Source organism: Acinonyx jubatus, chromosome E4, assembly GCF_027475565.1.
Source record: "Acinonyx jubatus isolate Ajub_Pintada_27869175 chromosome E4, VMU_Ajub_asm_v1.0, whole genome shotgun sequence".
Lineage (NCBI taxonomy): Eukaryota > Metazoa > Chordata > Mammalia > Carnivora > Felidae > Acinonyx > Acinonyx jubatus.
Window position 1 is genome coordinate 1,975,674 of NC_069395.1, and position 26,566 is coordinate 2,002,239.

Consider the following 26,566-nt stretch of genomic DNA (forward strand, 5'->3'; position numbering starts at 1 on the left):
AGCTCGACCCAAGCCCACTGAGACCAGAGCGGCCACAACCGTCTGGAGCCCCAGCTGGGACCCCAGCTGGGACCCCGCCAGGGCGACGCGATCTTCTCAGACCAGGCTGCACCGGGTGCCAGGTCCTCCCAGGAGCAGGTGGCTCTGCCTGAGGCCTGGCACCGGAACCCCACACCTGATTTATGACTTCAGAGAGCACCTCTCAGCAGCCAGGGCCGGGCAGAGACCAGAGCAAAGGCCTTTACTGAACGCTGGTTCAAGCACAAGGGAACTGCCCGCCGCGTTGACTCCCCAGACACACATTGACGTGCCTGTCCCTGCAGAGGGTCGGGGACTGAGGGCCCGGAGGCTGCTCTCCAGGCTCACGTCCCCCTTGAGGAAGAGCATGTGTCTGACTTAGAAGGGCCAGCAGGAGCAGCGAAGTGCCCCGGGGGGGGGGGGGGGTGCTCACTGGTTTTCACGCAGCCAGCACCCCAGCAAAGGCGCCAGCTCAGCTCACGGGGCCAACAAACCGGACGGCGTCCTTCACAAGAGCATCTCCGGAGCTTTCTCCTGAGTTGCCGGCATCTTGAAAAGCCGCTTCAGCAAGAAACCTCCAACATCCCAACACAACCGTGCAGAACGGGGGTGCCTGGGTGGCTCAGTCAGTTAAGCCACGGATTTCGGCTCAGGTCGTGATCTCGCCATTTGTGAGTTCAAGCCTCACGTGGGGCTCTGTGCTGACAGCTCGGAGCCTGGAGCCTGCTTCGGAGTCTGTGTCTCCCTCTCTCTGCCCCTCCCCCCCCACTCTCTCTCAAAAATAAATAAAAAATATGTATTTTAAATTAAAAGAAAGTGTACAGAATGGCACCAGGAGACAGGGAGTGGGCTTCGAGGGGTCTTTATTAAGTGATGCCTTAGTCTCAGTCTCTGCCAGGGACTGGGAATGGGGGTGACCCCACTCCCCCTGGTTGTCCCAGACACGCGGTCTTAGAGGAAGGAGACAAGAAACCCGCTTTCCTCTGAGAACAGCCTGGGAGGCGAGGCTAGTGCTGGGGGAGGCGGCAACAGAGCCAAGACCCCCAGGCCCCCTTGGCCAGCCCCAGGGAAAGGGACCCTAGGGGGTCCTGGCCGGGGCCCCCCCACAACCTGCACTCGATGCTCCGCCCACCGCCCTGAGCTCTTCATGATCTCAGCTCCCACTTCACCTGCCACTGGCCCTGAGAGCCCCGGCTCAGCCCCTCCAGGACAGCGGGCCCCTGACCGGGCAGCTTTAAGGGCCTCGACAGTAAGGGGGCCGGCGGCCTCACACCACACCCCCTCCTCGTACTGGCATCCCACTCGGCCCCGCACACGCCCACTGGGCGGGTGGGCCCAGGAGCCCTCACTGGCACACAGGCCTGCTCCCTGCCCTGGAACTGGACAGACGGAGAGAAAGCAGACGCGGGGCAACCGGGTGGGCGGGCCCCTGCGGCGGCAGGAGGGGCGCAAGCCCTGGCTCTGCTAACGGTGCGGGCAGCCCCAGGCCCCTCTTCTCGAAGAGTCCCCAAGGTTCCAGAGCTGCCCAGCCTGTGCAGAGGGAGAACGGGAGGTCCTTGAGGAGGAAAGGGTCCGCACAGCACCAGTCAGATGTCTGGTGTTACCCAATTCTTCCCCCAGTGCCAGAGGGTCCGCCCCGGCCCCGACCACCCTGCACCGTGAGGAAGAGGGGCCCTGCCGCCCCTCCCCCTCGGAGGTCCACAGACCACTCCCGTGGAACACAGACGCCCGTGCCTGCCGCCTGCCCCCGGGGACAGCAGGGGGCCGAGGCAGAAGGGCGGGCTGGGGGCCCACAGGCCTCTCCTGCTCCAACCACTTCCCTTGCTTTCCTGACGTCTTGACAACAAGGGGACCCGCCCTCCCAGCCGGCTCCGGGCCCTCCCTGCGGCTCCCGGGCCCTCCCTGCGGCCTCCTTTCTGCGTTCGTGCGTGAGTGAAGTCTGCGTGTGGTGGGGTGACTACAGGTGGCGGTCCTGGCTGCCAGGGAGGGCAGGAGAGATCTGGAGTCAGCCCCACTGCAGGGCCTGGGGGTCCATCTCAACCCATCTCCTTCCACTGCTTGTAGAAATCCAGAACATTCTTGATGTCCACACTGGCGTGTGCAGCGGCCTGCAGGGCTGCCTGAGGAACGGGAGGGGGGCTGATGGTGGGGGCCTGACCTCCTGAACTCCAGGACCATTCGCAGGGTGGGGGGAGGGGCGGCAGAAGAGGAAAAAGTACCCGTACAGAGTAGTCGGGGGCGGGGGGGGGGGTTTCTACTCGGGCACCCCTTCCCCGTTCACCCCCGCCCCCCAGCTCCCCCTGTGACCCACCTGCATAGGGCCTGACAGCGCACTGGGGTCATCCAGTGGGAGGCCCGTGACAATGGTCACCATGCCGCTTGGATCCTCCTCACCTGCCCCCTGGGCCAGGGTCAGCTGTTTGCAGCTGTCCAGGATCTTATAGAGGGTCCTGGTAGGAGGAGGAGGAAGAGGGCCGAGCCCCGCATTAGAACCTGGACTCCAGGATCACCAGGGCACGGGGGAAGCTGGGGACAGGGAGGGCAACAGGCGGTCAGGGGCAGTGTTTCTGGAAGGTGATGCTAGACGGTGTCCAGCGGGCCCACGTACACTGAGCAAGGACACCAAGACTCTCAGGGCGACGGGGGGTCTGGGGCTGCAACTGCTTACTCCCTCTGAGGGGACACGAACAGGTGGCCCTGGGCTGGCCCTGCTCAGAGAGCAGTGAGGCAGCAGCGACCTGAGGCCCAGGAGCGCTGGGCTGACGTCTTACCAGGCATCCGCATCCTGCCTCTTCAGCTTGTGCCTCTCGAAGCTCTTTCCCACCTCTTTCTGGCAGCGAATATACCTGGGAAGGAGGCGGCAGAGGGAGGTGGGGGGTCAGAGGAGAGGGCAGGCGGGCGCCTCACACAAAGCACCTCATTGTGGCCCCGGGGAGGGGGAGGGGCGCCTCTCTCCCTTCGCAGCTCTGTTCGGAGCCATTTCAAAGTGGCTTCCTGGCGGCTGAGCCCAGCTTGCTTTTCCTCCCGATAACACGGAGCGTTTGGTTCCTCCCAGGGGAGGAGCTGGAAGAGGAGAAGCGGCGGATGCTTTTCAAGTCAGGGCTTCTGGAGACCAGGCCCAGACAAGCGGGCTTTGTGCAGCTTCCTGGGCAGGCAGAGGCAGAGGCAGAGGCGGGGGGAGCAGGGGCCGGCCTCTCCCTCTTCCGCACCCGCCGCCTGCTGCTCTTCTGGCCCCAAAGCCCAGAAAGAAGGGCCTGCACTGGACAGAGCGCCGAGCCACTGCCACCTGCTCGTCCCTGCACAGCTCCGGCGGGATGTGCGCGGGCCAGAGGAGGCGCTCCCAGTCCGGGAAACTCTGCCACCGGCCCGAGCCTAGAGCAGGAGCGACTCCTGCAGAGGAGCCCGCGGCCTGCAGTCAGAGGTCTGCCCCCATCTCCCTGGTGATGCTCTCTCCCGGCTACCCCAGAGGCAGACACACTGCAGGTCAGAACGCCCCACGGGGCTCCAGGCCCACTGACCACCCTCCATCCAGTCTCCGGCCTGCCTTCCCGCACAGTGAGCAGGATTACAAGCGTGTGTCTCACCCAAGGGAGCGAGAGCAAACATGCGTCTGTCGACTGGGAGACCGACACGGGGCTTAGGAGTCACCCTGCCGGGGCCCCACTCACCTGTTTCCTTTTTTAAACTCTGCCTCCAGGTATCGGATCCCATCCCGGGCCCCTGGGTGTTCCTTCTTCAGCAAATCCAAGCCGTCGATCACTGGTGGGGGAGGTGGAGGTGGGGAAGGACAAAACACATGAGCCCGTGCCTTGGTGGCGTGGGGCCCTGCAGGAGGCCATGTGAGCCCGTTCCAGCACGTGCTGCAGGAAAAGCGGGGACTGTGGCTCCTATGGGGCTCCCGAGGCCTTTCAGAGTACAACCTGCGAGCCAACGTACCTAGCGATTTACCAAGTGCGTTCACTTAGACTTTTCTGTTTCTCCCAACCGTCTCATAAGTCAGAGTTAAATAGAGATTGTCACACACACTTCACAGCTGAAGAAGACTGAGCTTTAGAAAGGTGGCAGGACTTGACTGAGGCCTCTGTGTGTAACCTGGGCCCCCATGAGGGTCTCTCAATTGTAAACCCAAAGCCTCTCGTGGCCACGCTCTGTCCCCCCACCTGCCCAGTATGCCTACCTGTCCTCGGGATGATGACAATGAAGCGGCCACTGGTGGCCAGCTGGCGGATAACCGGGAGGTGGTGGCAGAGGGCCTGGGTGTCGGGGACGAGGTAGGGAGACATCGCCGACTGGGCCTTGGGCTGCTGCAGGCTCCCTTCTAGCTGAGAGACCTCGAGCTGGGGAGAGAGGCAGAGTGTGGGGCTGCGTGGGCCTGCAGCCTGGGGCAGGCAGGGGGAAATGGAACCCAAGAGGGTTCTTGTGTGGACGGGGGACTCCTTGTACCAAGGGCCTTGGAGAAAAAGGAGACAGAAAGAAGGGTAAGGGAAAGAGAAAGACAAGGAACAGACCAATGAAGGCCGAAAGGGCATTAAGACTCAGTGAGGAAATGAGAAAGGGAAGGTGGTCTGAGAGGTGATCTGGGTCAAAGTAAAGGCCACTATGGAATGGGGAGGCAGAACAAAGCAGGATGGGGGTGGGAGGCATGGATCAGAGCAGGGGTGGGGGTGGGGGAGACAGGAGGGCGGGGTGGGGGGGACAGCAGGACGGGGTGGGGGGTGACAGAAGGACGGGGTGGGAGTGCGGGGGACAGGAGGACGGGGTGGGGGTGGGGGTGGGGGGGACAGGAGGACGGGGCGGGGGTGGGGGGAACAGGAGGATGGGACAGGAGGACGGGGCAGGAGCACCCGAGCCCTGACCACTCACCTGGAGTCGTAGCTGGGCCATGTCCCGCATCAGCCTGTTCCGACGTGCTTCCTCCTGAGCCTACGAGGCAAAACACCACGTGCTAAGCTCGGGGCCAAGAGCTGGGCCCATAACCCTTTCCGCAGCCATCGAGAGGTTTAAGAGATCATCCAAGAGGCACTGCCAGGGTCGGAAACGGGTGGGGCCTCATACAGAGTCAGCTCTCGCTCCGGGTGGTGAGGGAAAGGGAGGCTTGGGAGAAAATCGGTTTCTCCGGCAGGCAGCTTGTGGGCAGACACCCCGGGAGGGAGCAGGACGGCGGCCGGCTGCACGGGACTGTTCATCTCTGCTCCGCCCGACCCTCCCTCCGGGGCTGCCTCCATCACCGCCCACCTGCCGACTTCCCCAAAGCACCAGCTCCAGCCCAGACGGCCCCTTCCTCTCCTCACAACCTGCCGCCCCCCAGCTTGGTAACAGGCCACCGCCTGCCCAAGTCAGGAGGCTGAGCTGGCCGTGACTGTTCCTTCCCTCTCTCAGCTCCTGAAGTCACCGCTTTCCAGTCCGGTGACCGCACCTCCTTCGTCACCCCTGCACGACCGCGGTCTAGGCCGGTTCCTCCCGCCTTGCCGAGCACAGCCTCACTGGTCCCCGCCTACACCCCAATTCACTTTCCCTGCCTACAACCAGGCAGGGAATGCTGCCGACGCCGTCTGGTGCCCACCGTGGTCCTGACTAAAACCTTCTGATGGCTTTCCTTGGTCTTCCGGAGGATGTCCCAATTCCTTACTGGGGTCTAGAAGATGAGGTTAAGGATGGAGACTTATCCTAAAAGATACTGGGGGGTGGAGGGGGAGCCACTAAAGGTTCTCTGATGAGCAAAGGGGTGTCCTTAGAGCGTGCTTTAAGACATTAACCTCAGTGGGGGGACGGCTGGGTGGCTCGCTCAGTCGGCTAAACATCTGACTTCAGCTCAGGTGATGATCTCACAGGTTGTGAGTTCGAGTCCCATACTGGGCCGTCAGTGCAGAGCCTGCTTTGGATCCTCTCTACCTCTTTCTCTGCCCCTTCCCCGTTCCCTCCCTCTCTCTCTCTCAAAAACAAACATTTAAAAAAAACACATTAACCTGGAACACACAATCCCATTCCAACCATCGGAATACACGGCTAACACGGATCTGGACAAAGTCAAGTGAGCAACATTCTACAACATGAGCGACCGATACTCTTCAGAACCACCAAGGTCCTGAAAGGAAGACTGAGGAACTGTCACAGACTGCAGCAGAACAAGGACACGTAAGAACCCAACGTGATGTGGGAGCCCAGAAAAGGAAACAGACATCAGCGGGAGAACTAGTGAAAATGAACGAAATCTACCGTTAACGGTGTCCTCCGGTCCCAACGCCCTGTCCTGACAATTACACTACGGTTCCGCGGTACGCACCTACCCCCCCCCCCCCCGCCCCCCGCAGCATCCTGCACAACAAAGAACAGCCCCTTGGAGAAACACTGGTGGCGGAAGCGAGGGAGACGCACAGAGCCTGTGTGATGGCCACCTTCCCACAGGCCCCGTGGGCAGACTGGTGAGAACGGCTAACGCGGTCACCGTAGAACTCGAGCCCAGGAAATGAACGCTCAGGCTGGAATTGGAATCGGGACGCGCCACGTTCCAGAGGGGGCTGGGGGCGCCTGAGGCGCAGCGCAGGGGGCGGGGGTCCACCCGGGGCCAGGCAGCTCGGAGAGGCGGGCTTCTGAGCCCCTTGGGGAGACATGGGTCCCTAACCCGGGTCGATGCTGGAGCCTCAGGGCAGAGCCAGTCTGTCTACCCCCAGCCCCGGCTCTGCTCTGCCGCGGTCGCTCCCTCTCAGCTCACGGTGCCTCCTCGTCCAGGGCAGGAGAGCGCAAGCACGCGCCTCACGGAGCCGCGCCAAGGGCTGACCGAGCGGCCGGAGGCGAAGCGGGCTTTGCACACAGCCCTTGCCACGGCTGGAGGGGAACAGTGTGGCCAGACCACGGTGCCGAGGGAGACACCCCTCAGGGTGCACATCCGCGGCCGAGGCAGGGCCGGGCGCAGCCCCAGCAGGCAATGTGACCTGGTGTCCGGAACCACCCGAGCGGGGCTTCCAGGAACGCCCTCTCCCCTCGGAACAGTCTTTGGGAGCTTCAGGCTAAAGGAAATGCCTACAAAAACTAACATTTTTTAAAGCTGTGCAATTTCCCCAGAATTATTTTTGTAATTCTGTGTTTTCCTATACCGAACAGTAATAAAAGCCTCAATACGAAAGGTTTGCTTTTAACAGAACGTGCCTGCTTTGAACACAGCGAAGGGAGTTTCTGGGAGCCTATGCCCCTTCCCAGCCAAGCAGAGCATCTGCAGGAACGGGGTGCTCAGAGACGCGGGGAGGCCCGGGGCTGGGGAGAGGAAGGGCACAGGGGAGGGGACTGGACTGGGACAAGCAGGAGCCCCCAGGTTTTGGCCGCGACGCGTGGGCCAGGCTGCAGTGCCAGGCCCTGGCCCCCTCCAGCTCGGGGCAACGCGGGCCTGACCGTAGAACCCCGAAGGTTGGTCACGGAGCATCAGCCAGCCTCACACAGAAAGGATCACCTTGTTCGCCGCTGTAGCCCCAGTGCCTACAGGACCGACTGGGACAGGACGTCTGGCACAGCGCAGACGCTCAGTCAGAATTCGGGGACTGAACTACCCAACGCAGAGGAGGCTGTAACTCTAGGCCTGTCCTACTCTGTGGGGCTGCTGGAGGTGGGAGTGACCCTACACGGCCTCTGGTAGCCAGTCCCCCCCCCCCCCCAGCCCCACCCAGGTCCCAGTCTTCATCCCCTAGAGAGGAAGAAGGGTTGGGAGCACCTGCCGGGCACACACCCTGCAGTGGGCAGGGTGCCTGAGACACACGGCCATCCTGTCCACACAACAGCCCCAGGTCAACCCCGCCAACGCCACGTAACTGCTAGGCAAACAGGCTTAGCAAGGTCAGGTGACGTGCCCAGCTCAGACCCGGAGCAGACAGACACGGCCCTCGACCCCCAGGGCGGTCTGGACACAGGCACCTGTCACTCCCCACCCCCTGGTCCGCCCGCCACTGCCCTCCCTGCACCTCCTCTCCCCGGGCTCGGTGTCCCAACCCCTTCCATCCAGGGCACGCTCTTCCATCCAGGGCACCCCCATCTGTCTGGGCCCCTCGGGCTGGCTTCTCAGTGAGCCTGGTGGGGAGCAGAGCAGGCAGGGAGGGAGGGAGGCGGGCCGACTCACCATACGGATCTGGGCCTGGGCCTGTGGCAACACGCCCTCCTGCTCAGACTGGGCGATGCTGACAAAGATGCCGGCCTCCGCGCTGAACTGCAGGATGCTGCCTTGCAGGCGGGCGACGAAGTGGCCAAAGCTGCGGATGCAGCAGATGCGCACGACCGACTGAAGGGACACGGTGGCAGGGGGAGGGGCTGAGCAGGGCTCTCCAGCCCCACCCCACCCCCGGCCGCTGCCGCCCAGCCCCCCAGCCCACAGGAGCTCCTGGGAAGGGCCTGCATTCTGCGGGGTAGGAGAGGGGAGCACCGAGGCCCAGAGCCTCCGGTGCCAGAACAGGGACTCCTGGGAGAACCAGTACTCCAGTGAAGACAGGACGCAGGGCGCTGCACTGGGAGCGAGAAAACCTGGGCACTAATGCCACCTCCCTCCTCAGGACCTCGTGTGTGACACGAGGGCATTAAGCTACACTGACATTTCCAATCTATTGTTTTGGTGGGCACGACGACTCCTTCCCCTCAGATAAAAACCTTCCCTAGGATCCTAAAACGTAAAAGACTAAAGCCAGGCTTCTCCGGCTGGAGAGAAGCAACCAAGAGGCTCGTGTGTGTGCTGGGAGGCCGGCTCGCCTGGCTTTCCCCAGCTGTCCCCAGATGGCCCCTGTGGTGATGCAGATTCACGGGTGACCGGCCTGGGGCACCTGGGTGGCTCAGTCACTTAAGCGTGCGACTTCAGATCAGGTCATGATCTCGCGGTTCATGAGTTCGAGCCCCTCATCAGGCTCTGCACTGACAGCTCGGAGCCTGCCTAGGATTATGTGCCTCCCTCCCTCTGTCCCTCCCCGGCTAGCGCACCTCTGCGCACGCGCGCGCTCTCTCTAACGTTAAGTAAACATACACGTGTGTGTGTATAAAAAGAGTAACTGGCCTAGATGAGCAGCACTGTCTCTTCCAGCCCTAACAGTCCCTGTTCCGCCCTCTATAAAAGGTGGATACACTGGAGCGAGGCCTGTCCTACAACAACTCGCCTGTAGACGAGCATCCTGCCAAGAAGGAAAGCAAGCTGCGTGGCTCTCCGGAGGAAGCCCTCCCGGCCCAGCCCAGCCCAAGGACACTCTCCCTGCCTGGACGGCAGGGCTGCCTGCTGTGCTGCCAGGTGTCGAGACTAACAACGGAAGCTGTGGCATGAGAAAACCCATCCTCACCTCTTCTAAGGCGCTGAGCAGGGGCCGATCTGTGTCAAAGTTAAAGCGTCTATGGGCGGCCCGGAGGGGAGGCAGGTTACGAAGGGCCGTGTCCTCTGGGAGCAGCAGGCTAGAGGGCAGGTCAGGCAGTTCACCACCTTCGAGAAGGTCCTGGACCTCGGGACACAGGGCCAGGCCTGGGAGAAAGAAGACATGTGAGACCACCTGCCCTAGGGAAGCCCCCGGAGGACGCGGCCCTTCTTCCCCTTGAAAACAGAGAGGTGGACACACAGGGCCATCCGCACGGCTCGGAAAGACCAGAGCTGGTTGGGCGGGGGCAACAATGGCTCGGATGGGGAAGGCTCCCCGACAGCAGGGTGAAAACGAGGAGGGCACGTCTCTCAGGCGAGGCCAGAGGTGGGGAAAGCTGGAAGGCGGCAGGAGAGAATGAGCTCTGGAGGCGGAGGCTGACTCAGGGACAGGCACGGGCACCAGCAGCCGGCGCTGCCTCCCAGGCTCCCCTCGCTGCTCCCGCCCATCCCCTTGCCTTCCCCGGGGAGCACACTCCCTGGCCGACCGGCAGGGCAGTGTCGGGGAAACCGGAGACGCAGACACCACAATGGCCGCTGTGCGTCAGGGTGGCCGGGCAGTGAGGCCCATTAACCTCCTTACCCCCAGGCTGGGTTACCAGGAAGGGGGGGATGGGCTTTGTGGGGCCACTGAGGAGGGAGAGGGGAAGGGAGGGTGGTGCCAGGGCCTCACTCACCAGACTCCTGGAGTTCACCGGCAGCTGGCAACAGGTTCAGCAACACAGACAGGCGATTCCACAGGCTCTGAGAGCTCTGGGGGGGGAGCGGGACAGGAGCGAGAGGAAAGACTACACCTGGGGTCTGGGGCGATGGCCACAGACCTAGAGGGAGCTGACGGGAAAGTTTACAAGAGAGGCCGGGGATGGGCTCATGGAAGACTTGCAAAATAGGGAGCTGGTCCCATGAGGAATGAAGGGGGCCCATGGGCCCAGCTGAACTTCATCACCAGCTGCAGCTTTCGTGGGCAGGGGTGAGACCACAGGAAGGACCCTCTGGATCTTGGGAGCAGGAAGAGCTCGAGTGCTGGGAAGGCACCTCTCCGAGCCCCCACGTGCCCATTCTGGGGCACCCGTGTGGAGACATGACCCCGCATCCCCGCCTTTACCACACCTCCCTTGATGACCAAGGACGGTGAGTAACCAGCTGCCAGCAGACATAAGCACACACCCAAGGGCGTGCCTGGCCTTGACCCAAGGGTCTTCTCGGTGGAACGGAGCGCTGCTGTGATAAAACACCTCCGGGCCAAGGCCGCAGGGCCATCGAGGCTCAAGACAGACTGGACCTGAGAAGGCGCCGCTGCCCCGCTGGCCTCCACGGCGCCAGCCTGACACCTGACTCTGCTGCTTCCCCGCCCCAACACCTCCACCCCTGGATCCTATCTCCGCGGCCCCACTCGGTGTGCTCTCCTCCCTCTGGACTCTGGGACGGGGATCAGAGACCAGTACCCCCCCCCCCCCCGCCCCGCATTCATCAAGCCTGATCCCAACCACAGGCATAATGCCCAGCGCTATGGACACAAAGCAGAATAGGCAGCTCTTGCTTTCCCCGTTCAGAGAATTTGTGTCTCAGCCCAGGCCACAGGCTCTTGAAGCAGAGGTCACATCTAACCCTTCCCCCATAAAAAGCCTAAGGGCCCAGCACAAAGTAGGCGCCTGACGTGCTAGAACCATGTGAGGGGGCCCCTCAGCCCCACCGTGAGCCTGTGCCCCTCCCCCCCACCTCCCCAACACCCCCGGAGCCGCACCTGCGCACACACGACGATGAGCTCCGGGTTGGCCCGTAGCCAGTCCAGGAAGACCTTGACCGCAGGAAGCAGGCCTTCAGCCGCCAGCACCTGCAGCTTCTCCTGGACACTGCGCTCGTTCCGACAGGAGCGCCCGCTGGACTCGCTGCCCTCCGACTCGGAGCCGTCCTCAGAGGCTGTGGCGGGCACAGAGAATGGGGTGAACCGCAGGTAGGCAGCATCAGGCTTCAGCCCCAGGGGTGGGGGGGCATGCTCGCCCGGACTCTTCGGAAGAATTCTGATGTGACAGATGGGGAATTCACTACACACTCTGCCTCATTTCTCTACACCCGCTAACGGGTTGCTTTCAAGCAAGGACCCTGGTGCCTTTTAAAACATGCTTCTTCCTGATCCCGGCAGATTTCTGAAGAGTCCGTAGCTGGTCGCTCGAGCGGTATTTATGAAGGAAGGACCTGCTCTGTGCTAGAAAGCAGGGCCGACACTCAGGAGGGGGCCACTGGGGGGGAGCCAAGGCACACAGAACTGAACTACGCAGCCCCCAGCTGTCCACCTGTGCAGGTCAGAGCCCCGGGCAGGCCTCTTTGCCTCCGCACATCAGCCTCCTCGCTTCTCGGATTCATTCCCTAAGTCCCAACCACACACAGGCACAGCGTTAGGTTCCGAGGACACAACAGACCAAGCACAGACTGCCCTGCCCTCAGAGACTCCCAGTCAACAGACGGCCTCACCTGAGTACTAAAGGCCTGGAAACCGTGGAGGGGCGGAGGCTACAGGAGCCCACGGGAGAAAATCTAACCTAACCTTGGAAGAATCCCAGACCAAGCGATTTGAGGGAAAAGCCAGAGGGCAGGTAAGAATTAGCCAAGCAACAGGCTCTGGGCAAGTGGGGGGGAAAGTACATTTCAGACCAAAGGAGCACGGGCCACAGATGCCTAGGGTCAAGGGACAGCACAGGGAGGACAACTCCTCCACCACAAGGGCTGCTGTGAAAATTAAACAAGACAACACCCAGGGCACCTGGGTGGCCCAGTTGGCTAAGCGTCAGACTTCAGTTTGTGATATCGTGGTTCATGGGTTCGAGCCCCGCGTCGGGCTCTGTGCTGACAGCTCAGAGCCCGGAGCCTGCTTCGGATTCTGTCTCCCTCCCTGTCTGTCCCTCCCCCACACTTGCTCACTCTCTCTCAAAAAAAATTTTAAGGGGCGCCTGGGTGGCTCAGTCGGTTAAGCGGCCGACTTCGGCTCAGGTCGTGATTTCACGGTCCATGAGTTCGAGCCCCGTGTTGGGCTCTGTGCTGACAGCCTGCTTCGGATTCTGTGTCTCCCTCTCTCTGACCCTCCCCCGTTCATGCTCTGTCTCTGTCTCAAAAGTAAATAAACATTAAAAAAGAATAATAATGATAAAAAATAATAATAAAAAAATTTTAACAAGACAACACCCGACGACAGTCCAGCCCAGTGCCTGGCAGACAACAGGCTCAGTAAACACTCACTGTGCCAACTGGGTGCCCTCTGTGCAGGGAAGACCCTAGGAGAGCGGGGTCCCTGGAGCCACCTGCCCTGGTGGGACATGGGCTGGCACCAGGGGGAGATGGCAGCGGTCGTTTGGGGAGCAAAGCCCCACACCCGCAGGGCGGGGGGGGGGGGGGGGGGGTGGGAGGAGGGGAAGACCACGAAACAGGCGGGGCGGCACAGGTGCTGGGAGTGAGGAGCCAGCAGGAGTGCGGAATCCGGGAAAACGCTCCCGGACAGCACCACAGGCAGACGGCCAAAGGTACGGCAGCGAGCGTGGGGATGGAGGCACTGCGGCGAAGAAGGCGGGGAGGTGTGGACCCGAGCAGGGCGATGACCAGAGGCCCAAATACCTGGCTCCGAGGGCTTGTCTGCATCTCCGTTGACACAGGGCCTGCGGCTGGCCGCGGTGGGGGCTTCGGCAGGGGGCTGGAGGAGCAGGTTGCTGAAGGTGGGGGCCAGTCGGAAGCAGCGCTTGGTCTGGAACATCTGGGTGGACATGGCTTGTAGATTGCTGGCAATGCTGGCCTCGCTGGGGCCCAGTGGGCCATTGAGAGACTCGGGAGCCTCTGACCTGGGCCGAGGGGGCTCCAGGGCTGGGGACCGTGTCCCCTCCTCATCCTCAATATCTTCCAGGTCTGATCGGGACTCTTGGCTGTTCATTTCCGAGTCTGTCTCCGCATCAAAGGCCGTTCCCCCACCTTCCAGACTCTTGTCGGAGCCGCTGTCCGAGCCCTCGCTGGCCCTGGCCGAGTCATGGCTGGAGTCCGACTCAAAACCTTCACTCAGGTCACTGTCATCCCCAGCTCTGGGTGGATGGCGACGGCGGCGGAGGCAGGAGAGGCGGGAGAACTTCCGGCTCTTTCTGACCTCACCAGCTTGAGGTGCTGCGGGAGGGGGCTCAGGGCCCGGCGCCTCCTCCTTCTCCAAGGGCTCATCTGTGCGGACACAGCAGAGCCCAGAAATTCTAGGCGCTCTCCGGTACCACCTCTAAGCACACCTGTTCCCCCTCCTCGACGCGGCGCCCCAGGCGAACCTTCCCCGGCCACGCCCCCACTCCTGCACCTGTGCCATCACTCTGGAACGCCGGCACGGGGTTCTCGCCCTCCTCCAGCTCAGCCTGTAGCCGTATGTTGACGTGATTGACGAGGTGGGAGAAGAGGGCCAGGGTGAAGGCGATGGCCGCGCTGTACTGCTTGGATCCTAAAGCCAGGGGAGCCGGGCGTCAGGGCCCAGGGCTCCGACGAGTGGGCGCCCGCGGCTCCAATCCCATCTCGTGCTCTCAACCCTTCCAAGGATCCAACTACCGCTCGAAGCTCCTCTAAGGAAAACAGACTCCTCAGGCCTCTGCGTCTAGAATGTGCCAGCTCGCTCTGGGCCTCCTCGGGCAAGCATACCCTCCTCTTGTGCCACGCCGTCCTCTCTGGCTCTGATGCCTTCACAGCGGCTCCTCCTCGCAGCCCAAGCACCTGCACACCCAGCCCGGCCTCTCCCGCCCTCCCAGGCCGGCCCCACACACACCTCTGCCGGGAAGGCCCGCAGAACTGCCTGACTGCCCCCAGTAGCAAGGTCTAAACTCGGTCTGCACCCTCAGCTCACTATCCTGCCCTCTCGTCTGCCTGGGTCACGGCCAAGACTGTGTCTGTGGGACTGGAAGGGGTGAAGATACGCAGTTGCCCTCGTTCGTTCACCAGAGCAACTTCAGGGTGGGGTTCCTCGTCCCTCGCGCTCCCACAGCCAAGCAGTGACACAGGTGGCAACGGCGCTGCTCACGGGAGGAAGTTCAGGAACAAGGAGCTACGGGAAGAGCACCGAGGACCCCGGATGCCGGGGGGAGAGGGCAGGGCACACAGGGAGTCACCTGCTCTCTTCAAGCTGTGCACACCCATGAGACAGACGATGACCATCTGGAAGATGAGAAGGTCCGGGAGGAAAGCGTAGCCACCCTCGTAGTCCTCCTCGCCCTCGCTGGCCAGGCTGAGGTTGGGTGAGGAGGGCAGGTAGAAGAGGCACAGGTTGAAGTCCTCCAGGACCGACTGGCAGAGGGACGTGAGCTCCGCGTCCACCGGGCTGCGGAAGGGCAGGAGCGGCAGGGAGGTCAGAGACGCGGCCTGGGGCGGGCACCAAGAGCTGGGGACACAGGGGAGACTTCGGAGAGAGCCGCCCCGCCGGGGGCTGGCAGGATGCGCTCCGTGTGCCGGCCCTCTTCCGCTCACCTGCTTCGGGGCTGCAGGAGGCTTTGCAGGTACATGAAGTTCACCAGCAACCTCTTAATGTCTTTACATCTGGAAGGAGAGGAGCCCCAGGTAAAAGGCCAGCAGCCGCAGGGCCCCTGCGCCCCACAGGCCCTACTCACCGCTTCCTGCTGGGAGAGAGTTTCCGAGTCTCACACTTCTTTAGCTGGTGGTACATTTTGGCAGCCTTGTCATACAACCGCTTGAGATTCCCATAGGCCCCCTCAAAGGACACCTCCGACTGGATGCTGTGGGAGACGCAGAGGGAAGCTACGGGCTCTTGGCGGCAGGGGGAGGGGGGACGGTGCTCCGCTGTTTTAGGAAGCGATGCTTCTGGCAGTACAAGCTACCCCCAGCCTCCCCTCCCACGGACACACTCAGGGTGAAGGCCATCTTTCAGATAAAATACAGACGCGACTTCTAGATCAATCAAAATATAATTAACGCCTCCGCTTCCTCTATCTTCACAAACTCAAGTCCATCACCGTCCCTAAGATACCCTTTGTCTTTTTTACAGTATAGAGCACTTAACAGGTAGCAGTCAACAAGGGGCGACCGCGTACAAGGGTATTTACACACACAACTAAGTGTCCTTACAACACTCTTCTGAATAGGAGGAGTGTGTGCGGAGTGGTCCCCGCATGTCAGGCACTGCACCTGACCCTGTCGGCACATACGCACGAGAAGATGGAGCCTGGAAGGACAAGAATGCGGCCAAGGCCACACGGCTAACGCATGGTGGAGAGGAGTCCCCAGCCCAAACCTGTCTCACTACGGCGTCTATGACACCAGCACTGTAGCGTTTCTAATGTCTTTCCTGGGGGAAGAAACCTCTTCGTCATAAAGAACAAGGTACAGAAAAAGGTATCTGCTTGTGAGTAAAAGGTAGCCACAAATTTTTTGACCCTCCTTCCATCCACACGTGGGTTTTCTGCCTGCTCCCCTTTAATAGAGGGCCAGGGGGAGAGGACGACGCAATGCAAGTGCTCTGACCCACAGAACACTGTGGAAGTGACTCAGCCAGCTTCCAGGCTCAGGCCATAAAGGACTGACATTCTATTTCCACATCTCTTGGGTCATACTTCACTGTTGGGAGCCCTGAGCTCCCATGTAACACATCTATCTCTCCTCAAGAAAGACCACATGGGGGGGGCGGGCAGATGAGCCTCGCCTCAGACCTATCAGCCCCCCAGGTCAGCTGAACACCAGCGACTGATCCTAGACAAGGCCACCAGGGGAAAAGAACCACCCAACTGAGCCCTACCCAAATGCCTGACCCAGGAACGACGAGATGTGCTTAGCACACACAGCAGGGCAGGACCTTAGCGGGCACCTTCCAAACCTGGATGTGCTGGGCTCTCTGGAAATGATTCACCCTAAATCACAACCATGAGTGTGATGAGGGACCAAGGACAAGAGGGCATTCCCTGGAAGGCATGTGAGGCACAGAGAAGATACAATGGAAGGCTACAAACCTGATAACTATATTTAAGAACGAATACAGTGGCATCCGTGGGGGTGGGGGGTGGGGGGTGTCCTGCACGGATTCAGAAAAGGAGACAGGCACCTCGAGAGCAAATACTCTGTTGATACAAGGAAGAGCTTTCCTGGACCAGGTGAACCAAGGAACGTGGCACGTGGAATTATGAGGCGGGACCCTATCTTATACTTTAGTATTTGATCAGCAAAGTTATGAAGACCAGCTTATTCCCTCTGCCTTGAAGCCGGGTTTATATCAGCCTGTCCCGCACGTGACTGGCTGCTCAAGTTTAAGGTGGCCCTGACTAGGCGGCAGCAGGCGAGTCCCAGCCAGTTTATGCCGACGACGGCCCGGTCAGTGGCACCCCCACCTACCCGGCCCCACTCGGGTATGCTGACTCAGCAGACTGCCCACCCCAGTCCAGGCCTCCGAAAACGATGTCCCTGATTCTGAGAGCGGAACGTCAGCACCAGGGAGGCAGCGAGCCACCCTAACCCTAGCCCACCCTGTCATCGGGTCACCTCAAAACACTGAAGATCTACAGTTCTGCAGTTCTCGTCATCCGTTACTTCGGTAACATTTCACTGACTAGATCGAATGTACTTTCTTCAAGACGGTGGGCAGTGTTCCCGGCTGCCCCAGTTCCTACACATCCAGGTGGACTTGTGAAAAGCAGCAGGGCTGTGTCAGAGCGCCCCTGACAGGAGGGACCCCTCAGTCTCCGCTTCCCCTATTTCAGCCAGGAGCTAGAAAAGGGAGGCGAGAAACCCGAGCAGGAGCAGCATGGACGTGACAGCTGGGCCGGGGAAGGGGCGGGTGAATGCTCACCAGCGGAGGTAGCAGTACATAGCTTCCACGTTGTAGTACTTGCTGCCCGCGAGCGTGCCCAGCTGGTTGAAGGGCATTCCTGGAGAGAGAGAGACGTCACACGGTCTGCGGACACGATACGCACCCAGAGCTGCCAGGACCAACGGGTGCCAAGCGGCGGCGAACCCGGGGGTAGAACAACGGGGTCTCGGGTGACGAGCAGTGGACTCTGCCGCGTCTCCAGGGGATCGCCGATCGCAGACTCCCTTCCTATCAGTCTAGTCCCGCCCGGCCTGGCCTACCGGGGATTTCAGCCCCCGGGGGTGTCACCCCCTCACTGGTGGCTGTGGTTCTCGCAGGGGTGATGGTACGTCACGGAGCCCTCTCCTCTACCCCGGCTCGGTTTCTCACCTCTGAGCTCTCCTGCCTACGGGCTAATAATCCTCACCACTCCCTATAATGGAGCCTTAGCTCTTCTCTCTGTGCCTCCTGCGGGAAAAACAGCTGAAGCGGAGTTTCCTCCTCCCGCAGAGACCTCGGGGACAGGGAAGCCATCTTCTCGTCCTTCCCCTCTGCCTCCCTCCTTAGATCAAGACTGCATTTCTCTCGAGCGTGCGTTACGAGGGGGACGACGCATAACCGAGGTGAAGTGTGGCGGAACCGAGCACGGGGGGACCTAGGGAGCCGGCGTGGCCTGCCTGCTGTCTCAACGTGGTCTTCCTCTTGGAAAACGCGGCTGGGTAGGGAGGCCCAAGCGGGGGTGCCACTTACCAATCTGGGGGGCTACTGACAGGGCTTGATAGTAAAATCTCTCAGCTAGCAGCTCGGTGTCTACGCCAGCTAATTCATTCTGATACCGTGCTGCAGGAGAGAGGAGGAAGAAAACTCCGTGATGCCGCCTTTCAGAAAAACGTCCCCTCGTCTGGGAGTCCACTCTGTGCAGCTGTAGTAAGAGCCTGGGAGGAAGATAGCTGAGCTAGGAGGCAGGCTGCTTGGGTCTCTGGCACAATCTTAACTGTGCGTGACCATGAACAAATCGTTCAACTCTCTCTTGCTTGTGGGTAGCTTCGAAATGTAGAGACTATTCAGTGTTGATAACAGGCTCTTGCTTCTCTCTCCCCAAGGAAGGGGACCCATGGCAGATGTAACTGCCTGCAAAGACCTCTGGTGTTTGGATCCAGAACGCAACTGGACATTACCGTCCTGTAACGTCCAGACCTTACTACGGACACCTGGTCCGTCTAACACGAAGCAGCTTGCCTCTCCCTGTGCATACTGCTTATCAGAGGTCCAGAAGTGGGCTGGGGCCAAGGAGGGGAGCCTCAGGAAATAAAAGATAATCCTACAGCCCCCCCCCCCCCCAACAGCCTAATGAGGAACCTTTGGCTGCCAGGACTACAGACCCAGGGGCCATCAAGCAAGGGAGCACTTTTTCCCTCTGAGAAACGTCTGTTGGGCAGGTCGGTCCTCCACGAAGTCTAACTTCCACTCCTCTAGGAGTCCATCAAGAGAAAACTCCAAAGGAGAAAAGCCCCGAATTAAAACCTTCCTAACCCACCACTGAAACCGAGTTACCACTCAGACTTTCTCAAAGTTCATTTGCCTTCTTCCGTGTTCACTGAACCTTTCTGCTAACGGAAAGGCAGCGAAAAGAAGGGAACATCGAATGACTGAAGGAAAGAGTCACAGCGGCCAAACGTCCCTCTGCTCTCCCAGCACCTACAGGGCGGTACCAACAAATGAAGCAGCTTTCCGCCTGTCCCGGAGCCCCGAACAGAAAACAAAGAGTTCAGATCCTTACACAAATCCCCCAGGTACATGAGACATCGGTGGCACGCCATCTGTGCCCAGTCCATCTCCTTCCCTGAGGCAGACACTGGCTTCTTGCATCCTGAAAAAGACAGAGAAACTTAGAAGTGCATCCCCCTGCCTCCTACCTGAGGGGAAACACCTTCCCTAGGTGAAGAAAGGAGATCAGAAATCCACCGCTAGTCTTGAAAAGACTGTGTTACGGGGCACAGAAGACACTCATCCAGGACGCAGGTTGACAGAGGCTCGCAGGTAGGAGTCCTTCATGGGAAAACCACAAACCAGAGGAGACAGGCTAGGGTCCCGGACCTAGGACAGTGCCCTGGGGAATGGCTACGTGAAAGGTCATCACAGAAGGCTTCTAGAAAGGACAAAGAGAAGCTCCGGTGTCAGGACAGTCTTGGGTGTCCTGCCTGAGTGGTGAGGGGGACCAAAGCTGAAAGGTCTGGGTACAGACGAGACCCGCCCAGGAAGAATGGCCTGAATGAGGCCAAGGTAAGTGCTCCTGGCTTCCACCTGGGGGGCGGAGGCCCCCCCGAGAAGGCCGCCCATGGACAGTCCGCCCACGAGGGAGACGGGTGAGCTTGCCTTGCATGAGGACAGGCGTGGCCAGAGCCCCATGTGCTGGGCTCTCATCCCCCCTCCCCCAGCAGCTGTGTAACCTCAGTTCAGAGAGCCTGAGCTCTTTGGGAGGCAGTTTTCTCACGTGACAGGGACCAGTCCGAGCGCTGTTCAGTGTCGACTTCACCGACCCTCCAGCAACCCCATGAGGTGGCCGCTCTCATCACGGAGAGCGGTCACACAGCGGGTAAGCGGCAGAGCCAGGATTCAAAAGGCAGACCGGCTCCAGAGCCCGTCCCCTTGCCCATGCCACCTCGCAGCCACTCTGCTTGCTGTGTGACTCCCACTCTGAAAAGCCCTTCCTAGTGTTTTCTACAGACACCGCTTAGCTGGCTGCATGAGAAAACATCGATGAGAAGGAAAACGGGAGTTTGAGGAACTCATTCTTTGAGGTAAGGGTTCTTCACCTGTTTTTGGACTGTGGACCCCACTGGCCATCTGGTACAAGGCCTGTGAGGGTGGTCTTAAGTTAGGTTGTTTTGTTTTTATTTTTAGAAGTTTATTCTGTGAGAGAGAGCAAGCAGGGGAGGGGCAGAGAGAGAGGAGGGAGAGAGAGAGAATCCCAAACACTGTCGGCTAGGAGCCTGACACAGGGTTTGAACCCGTGAACCACGAGATCATGAACTGAGCCGAAATCAACAGTTGTACGCTTAACGAACTGAGCCACCCAAGTGCCCCTTGTTTCGTTTTTAAATAATTTTCTGTAAATGCACGAAATGCAGTGCTGTGCTTCTGACAGGAGAATGCTACCGTGTGCTGGCGGGGTCACAAACCGGGACCCAGAGGGTGCAGCAGGGCAGGGGCAGGGAGGTGAGGAGGAAGGGGCTCAGGGGTGGAGGGGAGGAGTGCCAGAGGGTGGCCAGACTAAAAAGAAAACCGCCAATGAGAGACGGAGGTACAGCACGGCCACCGACCCTGGGGCAGGTGCACGGAGACACGTGCTACCGTGCAGAAGCGTCTGTAATCCCTGGACGTTTCCAAGACCTTCGGTACTTACAAAAACACTGGGAAACAATCTCTGAAGTTAAAAGAAACAGTGCCAGGGGTGCCAGACTGGCTCAGTCAGTAGAGCGTGCAGCTCTTGATATCGGCGTCCTGAGTTTGAGCCCCATGTTGGGCACAGTACTTACTTAAGTACAAACTTTAAAAAAACAAAGAAAAGAAAAAGAAACAGTGCCAGCCAAACTCAACTGGGAGAAGCCAATAAATGTTACTGTCTTCCAGAGCCAGCCCTGCTCTGGATCATTCCATCCCTCCCTCCGACCACACCTCAGTCTACAGTCCCAGAACAAAAGAAACCCTTCTCTTTCCCGAACATCTTCACCCTACGTCACGCGCTTGCTTGGATGAACCATACTCCACGAGCCGCGTGCAGGTCTTGCTAGAATCCTCCGGCCCGGCCAGGTCACAAGCTACGCCGACCCAGAAGAATAAGAAGGCCAGATGCGGAGGCACGGAATCTTGCTCCTCAAGCCCGCCTTTCAGATTTCACTGACCTATGAGGGGGTCGGTGACGTGGGTCCAGTCGATGCAGCACTGAAGCTCCAGCTGGTAGTGGGACTGGATGTAGAGAAGCAGGTGCTGGTAGAAGCCAATCCCGGCTACCAGATGTGTCCTGTAGGCACATTCCAAGGTGCTGCGGCTGTGGATATGCTGGGCGTCGGGAAAGGGAAGGGGCTGGCTAAGCAAGATGCTCAGAGGACGGTTCCCCCTCCCTAACCCCGTTCCTTCGGGAGGAAGGTAACCTGTCTTCTTGGCTCTGAACTGCATCCACACCTCTTCTCGCTCATGAGTGATCCCCACACCCGTAGACCCACTTCTCTGGTCTTCCCATCTGGGATGAGGCTCCTTTCCTCCCCCGGTCCGAAGCACCCCTGACCCCCTCCCTCCTTTCTGCCATCTTCTCCGCGGCTCCTCTTTCTCCAGCCATGTCCTGGCCCGCCTCCTAGCTGTCTCTTCCTTTCTTAGCTTCCCTCTTTAGACACATTTCTTCTCAGGACCCAGGACCTCCCCTTACCTTTTTGTTAGTCTTGATAAGCTGAATGACTTCATAGTACACCTTTCTCCACAGCAGCTCCTCAGCCTTCCTCCCATAGTCCACCGGGTGCAGGAACATGAGCTTGACGCAGAGCTCACGCAGCCTGCGGGTACAGAGGAGCACAAGAGACTGACCATCCTGAGCGGAGCAAGGAGGCCTCTGCCAATACCCGGCCGAGAAGTCCCTGTGCCTCCCAAGAGACATCCAGGGTCAGTCTGCATGACCCAGGACAAAGAGCAGTTCTGGGGGGACAGTGGGAGCCCCAGAGGATAGAGGCAGGAACAGTAAGAACTTTAATAGTCTTCTTCTTCCCCTGCACATTTCTCTCCTTTCTTTCTGCCTCTTTACCCCATCTTTCTTTCCTGTCATGGAGCAGCATGGCCAGCCCCCCAGCTCCAATGCCATTCGTATGGCTCCAGTCTGTTAGATGCAAGAGCTTCAGAGAGAACGAGGGGTCCCCATCTCTTCTCTCAGGAAGGCCAGAGTTCACGGCCCGTTATTGTACCACGAGGCCAGGAGGTAAGAGAGAACAGGTGTCTATATGCGACAGAGTTTCAGGCAGAGAGGGGGTAGAGAAACCGTAAGGATCTGCGGTTTTGCAGTCTCCAGCTTACTTGTTCCTCAGGCTAATGTTCTCTGGTTTGAACACTTCTTGATAAGCGGTTTTGTTGCAAAGGATGAGGTCAAGTCGATGCACGGCCTCCACCACAGCCCTGGAGAGAAACACGGGCAGGCAGTCCCTGAGCCATGAACATGTTCACGCAGGCTGGGGGGCCTCCGATCCTGGAGGAGGAGCTACAGAATTAGGGGAAGTGGGCGGGCTGCGGGCTGAGCAAAACAAGACAACACAGTCTCCCTCCGAATGTAACAGCTCTCCATCCCAGGGGACGTTTGGCAACAACAGACGTTTCTTATTGTCTCCACTTGCCACAGGGGTTTGAGGGTGTGGGAGGAGTTGCTACTGACATTTAGTGGGTGCTGCGAGACACCCCGCAATGCACAGGACAGCCCACCACAATAACTACCCAGCCCCAAACATCAACAGCGTCAAAGTAGAGAAATCCTGTGATATAAGAAGGTAGACTCTTCTTTTAACATTTATTCATTTTTGAGAGGCAGAGAGAGACAGAGTGTGAGCAGGGGAGGGGGCAGAGAGAGAAGACACAGAATCCAAGCAGGCTCCAGGCTCCCAGCTGTCAGCACAGAGCCTAACATGGGGCTTGAACCCACGGACCTCGAGATCATGACCTGAGCTGAAGTCCGACGCTTAATCAACTGAGACACCCAGGCGCCGGCCTAGGAGGTAGGCTCTCTTTTTTTTTTTTTTTTAACTTTTTTAACGTTTATTTATTTTTGGGACAGAGAGAGACAGAGCATGAACGGGGGAGGGGCAGAGACAGAGGGAGACACAGAATCAGAAACAGGCTCCAGGCTCTGAGCCATCAGCCCAGAGCCTGACGCGGGGCTCGAACTCACAGACTGCGAGATCGTGACCTGGCTGAAGTCGGACGCTTAACCGACTGCGCCACCCAGGCGCCCCAAGCTCTCTTAATGCAAAGAGCCTACACTGTGATAGGCAGAAAATCTAGAGTTTGATCCCTGGCTGTGTCTGTCTAACTCTGTAACTTTGGGTAAAGTACCTAACCCCTTTAAGTCTTAGTTGCACATCCATAAAAATGGAGAGAACAGTAGCAGCTACCTCAGAGGGCTGTCAGAATTCAAGGAAAGAATTTATATATGACACTGATATATGGTAAGCATTCAATAAACAATGGAATGAATTAATTATGCAAGGGTTTATTATCTCTGACATAAAAGAAATGCATTCGTAGCATAAAATTCTGTTTTTGAAATAGTGGGATATGGGAAAATGGCAGCAGGGGGTGGAGACTGAGCCGTTTAGGTGTAAGGTCTCCTGGATTCTGCCGAAGGAATTCTTTGATATTAGGGTGTAGGCTCTGGGTGCTGGGTAAAATATCTAGCTCGTGTCCCAGTTCTCCCATCTGCAAAATGGAAATAATATCATCACCTACTTTGTGAGAGTTAAATTAGCTACTACACAAAGCACTCAGAACAGTGCCTCATACATGGGAAGTATTCAGTAAGTGTTAGTTTCCATCTTTCCTGCTATAAGGCTAAGGAGGAGACTACAGACCTGAAGACAAAGGAAACTCTACAACGGATGGCTAAGGAGCGCCAAAGGGAGGTGTCATCTCTAGAAGGGCGAAACCCAGAGGGTGACGGACAGCCGCCGTGAGAACAGGTGAAATCAGACACAGCTCTGGGCACAAAAGCTACCAAAAAGGGGAGAGTGATGATCCCCCAAACAATCCAAGGTTGTTTCAGAATCCTGAAACATGTGCTCCTGGGCAGGGGAAGTGGGCCACCGCAGGATGGCACGCTGTGCGGGCTCAGGTGGCTCACCACTCACGGCTACCTTGTACAGGGCACGGTGACCGCCAGTACCCGGAGTGGGTGGCACGGTGACCTAGGCCTTCTCACAGGCAAACCTGAGAGCTCAGCATTTCTCCAAACACCCTCTGGGCCTGGAGAGGGGAACCAAGCCCTTTTAGCCAGCCTGGCCCTTGATGCCAGGGGTGTGACTTACTCTATGCCAGCCTAGTTCCCCAGGGCGGGGCTTTTTGATGTCAGTGCCGTGCACGAACGTAAGGAGTGTGCGCATTATGTCTTTATGGACAGGCTTCAGAGTTCTCCTTAGATTCTTGATCCAGATAAAAGGTTAATAACTATTACTTTAGGAAGTTCTAACTGCAAATTCCTTTTTTAAAAAGTAATCTCTAGGCCCAACGTGGGGCTCCAACTCCCAACCCCAAGATCAAGAGTTGCACGCTCTACTGAGCCAGCCAGGTGCCCCGAAAAACATCTTTTGTAAAGTCCGTTAACTGGCCTAATTAACTGGTATTTGTGGCCCTTCCAGCATTCCTTCTGCTGCTGCCTCTTCTTCTGAAGGGCTTTAAAACATTTCAGAATTTCATTTCTGTCAGCAGACTGTGGGAATTTCCCGAATTTACTGACGCTCAGAGAGACAGTTTCATAGTCTACCAACACATTTATCTCGGGCACGGCAGTCAGACCTTCCTCCCCCAGTTCCTTCCAACATTCACCGCGGCTTTAATAAAGGACAAAAACAGAGACCTGCTGCCTCACGTTTATTTCCACCCCGCTCAAAGCCAAGAGCGTACAATCCCAGGCAGGGGTACCCAGGGGCACAGATGTAAGGCCACCTGTGCAAATGCATCACCTCAGGTCAGTTCGAGCTGTGAGGGTGGCGGCTCGAGAAAAGAACCAGACCTGAGAAAGATCAGGATGACCAGAGCTGTTACCCCAAGCTGGAGACCAGGAAGGAATCTTGCAGTCAGGGCCCACGCTCTGACAGGCAGCGTGACATTCGGCAGCATGACGAGGCACACGTGCCAGCCCCAGCCAAGTCCGCGCTGGCCCTGAGACGGCGGGGGGCAGCCCGCAGTGGGAGCCCGGGGGCTGCTGGATCGGATCACTCTTCTATTTTTGGAGCAGCCTATACTCCCCTGTGCCTCTGCCTGACAAAGCCCCGGCAGGCAGGATGCCCACTCCAGGGAGAAGACAACGTGCTCTGGCCTCTTTCACTGCCAGGAGGGGGCCCCTGCTCTGAGCGGGGTCTTCTGCAAACACCCCTGTTCTACAGAGCCCAGCCAACAGCCCAAGCCCTACTCCCCACCGGAAAGCACAAAATTCAACTTGGTCTCAAACTTCACCCCATTCTGACCCAGTTCTGGAGCCCATGTTCCGGCTGCACCCCCCCCCCCCCAAACACACACACCAACGCCCCGCCTCCCCTCCCCCACCCCAATCCTTGACCCTGGGTGGGAAGACCTCATGCGGGCCTGTTCCCAACAGAGGGACGGGGGCTGGAGGTGTCCTGAGGAGTGCCAGTGGCTCTGTGGAAATCAGAAACCAGGAATGGAAGCTGTCTGGCAAGACACCGTAGTCATGAGGCTGGGAGGAAGCAGAGGACTCAGGATCAGGAGTCCCCGGGTGCCCTGAAATGGGCTCCCATGACCTAAGGACACTCTGGACTCAAAGCCTTTCGTGGCCCGTCCAAGCCAACACAACGAGCCTTCAGTCTCTCCCCCTGTCTTCATTCAAACTCCCCCCAAAATTAGAGCCACGAGGGGCTTCAGAGCGCATCCCACCCCGGCCCGTCCTCTTCAGGAGGCCCAAGGTCACACGGCGAGCGGCGAAGCGCCCGGCCCCGCGGACCGCAGCCCAGGGCTGTCCCCTCCGCGTCCTGCGGGGTTCGGGGCGCCACTCCCTTCCGGGTTTGCTCCGTCTGCGCCCCTCCCTCACCTCCGGACCCGGCCGCCCGCCAGCCGCAGAGCCGGGGCCAGCCCGAGGCTCCCGGCCAGGGGCCCAGCCCACGTGCTTCCCCAGGCCGCCCGGCCCCGGCCCCGGCCCGGCCCCGGCGCCCACCCCCGCCCCGGCCCGCACCCGGGCCCCGCCCGCCGCGGCCCCGCCCCCGCGGCGCCCACTTCCCCCGGCGGCCGCACGCACGCCCCGGCCCCTCACCGGTAAAGCCGCTTGGTGTGGAGGACCTTCGCCTCGGGCTCGCTGCTCTCCCCTGGGGGGGGGCCTTGGCTCATGGTGCCCGGGTCCGGGGCGGCTCCCGGTCACAGGCCCCCGCCGCCCGCCGCTACCGTCACCACTGCCGCGTTCGGCCGGAGCCGCAGCCGCCACCGCCGCCGGCCCTGCTCGGCCGCCATCGCTGTGAGGCGGCTGCCCGCGACAGCTCCTCCTCCGCCTGCCAAATCTCGCGATAGTGGCGGCTCAGCGGCGGGGCGCGGGGGGGGGGGGGCCGCCCCGCCCCGCCCCGCCCCGCCCGCATGCTACCAAGTCTCGCGAGGCTCGTTTTCCCTCCCGGGAAGTTGCCAGAACTAACTCT

At 59.5% G+C, this 26,566-nt stretch overlaps 1 protein-coding gene across 3 annotated transcripts; it reads right to left on the bottom strand.

Moving 5' to 3' along the window:
- Window positions 1-864: 864 nt before the first annotated feature.
- Window positions 865-26,438, bottom strand: SMG5 (SMG5 nonsense mediated mRNA decay factor). Of its 3 annotated transcripts, none has more exons than XM_027048713.2 (22): window positions 26,194-26,438; window positions 22,242-22,340; window positions 21,607-21,730; window positions 21,086-21,204; window positions 18,961-19,050; window positions 17,931-18,115; window positions 17,181-17,259; window positions 14,995-15,120; window positions 14,855-14,923; window positions 14,500-14,708; window positions 13,704-13,841; window positions 12,992-13,576; window positions 11,130-11,305; window positions 10,063-10,138; window positions 9,318-9,493; window positions 8,123-8,281; window positions 4,882-4,941; window positions 4,196-4,355; window positions 3,687-3,777; window positions 2,790-2,864; window positions 2,330-2,468; window positions 865-2,138 (listed from the first exon to the last, which is right to left on the bottom strand). In XM_027048713.2, the coding sequence occupies exons 1-22, from the start codon at window positions 26,265-26,267 to the stop codon at window positions 2,055-2,057; spliced, it is 3,093 nt and encodes a 1,030-aa protein (XP_026904514.1). In that variant the 5' UTR covers window positions 26,268-26,438; the 3' UTR covers window positions 865-2,054. The 3 variants fall into 3 exon arrangements, with proteins under 3 accessions (XP_026904514.1, XP_026904515.1, XP_026904516.1); XM_027048714.2 differs by having other exon boundaries at window positions 17,931-18,020; window positions 21,086-21,242; XM_027048715.2 differs by lacking the exons at window positions 22,242-22,340; window positions 26,194-26,438 and having other exon boundaries at window positions 21,086-21,242.
- Window positions 26,439-26,566: the final 128 nt, after the last annotated feature.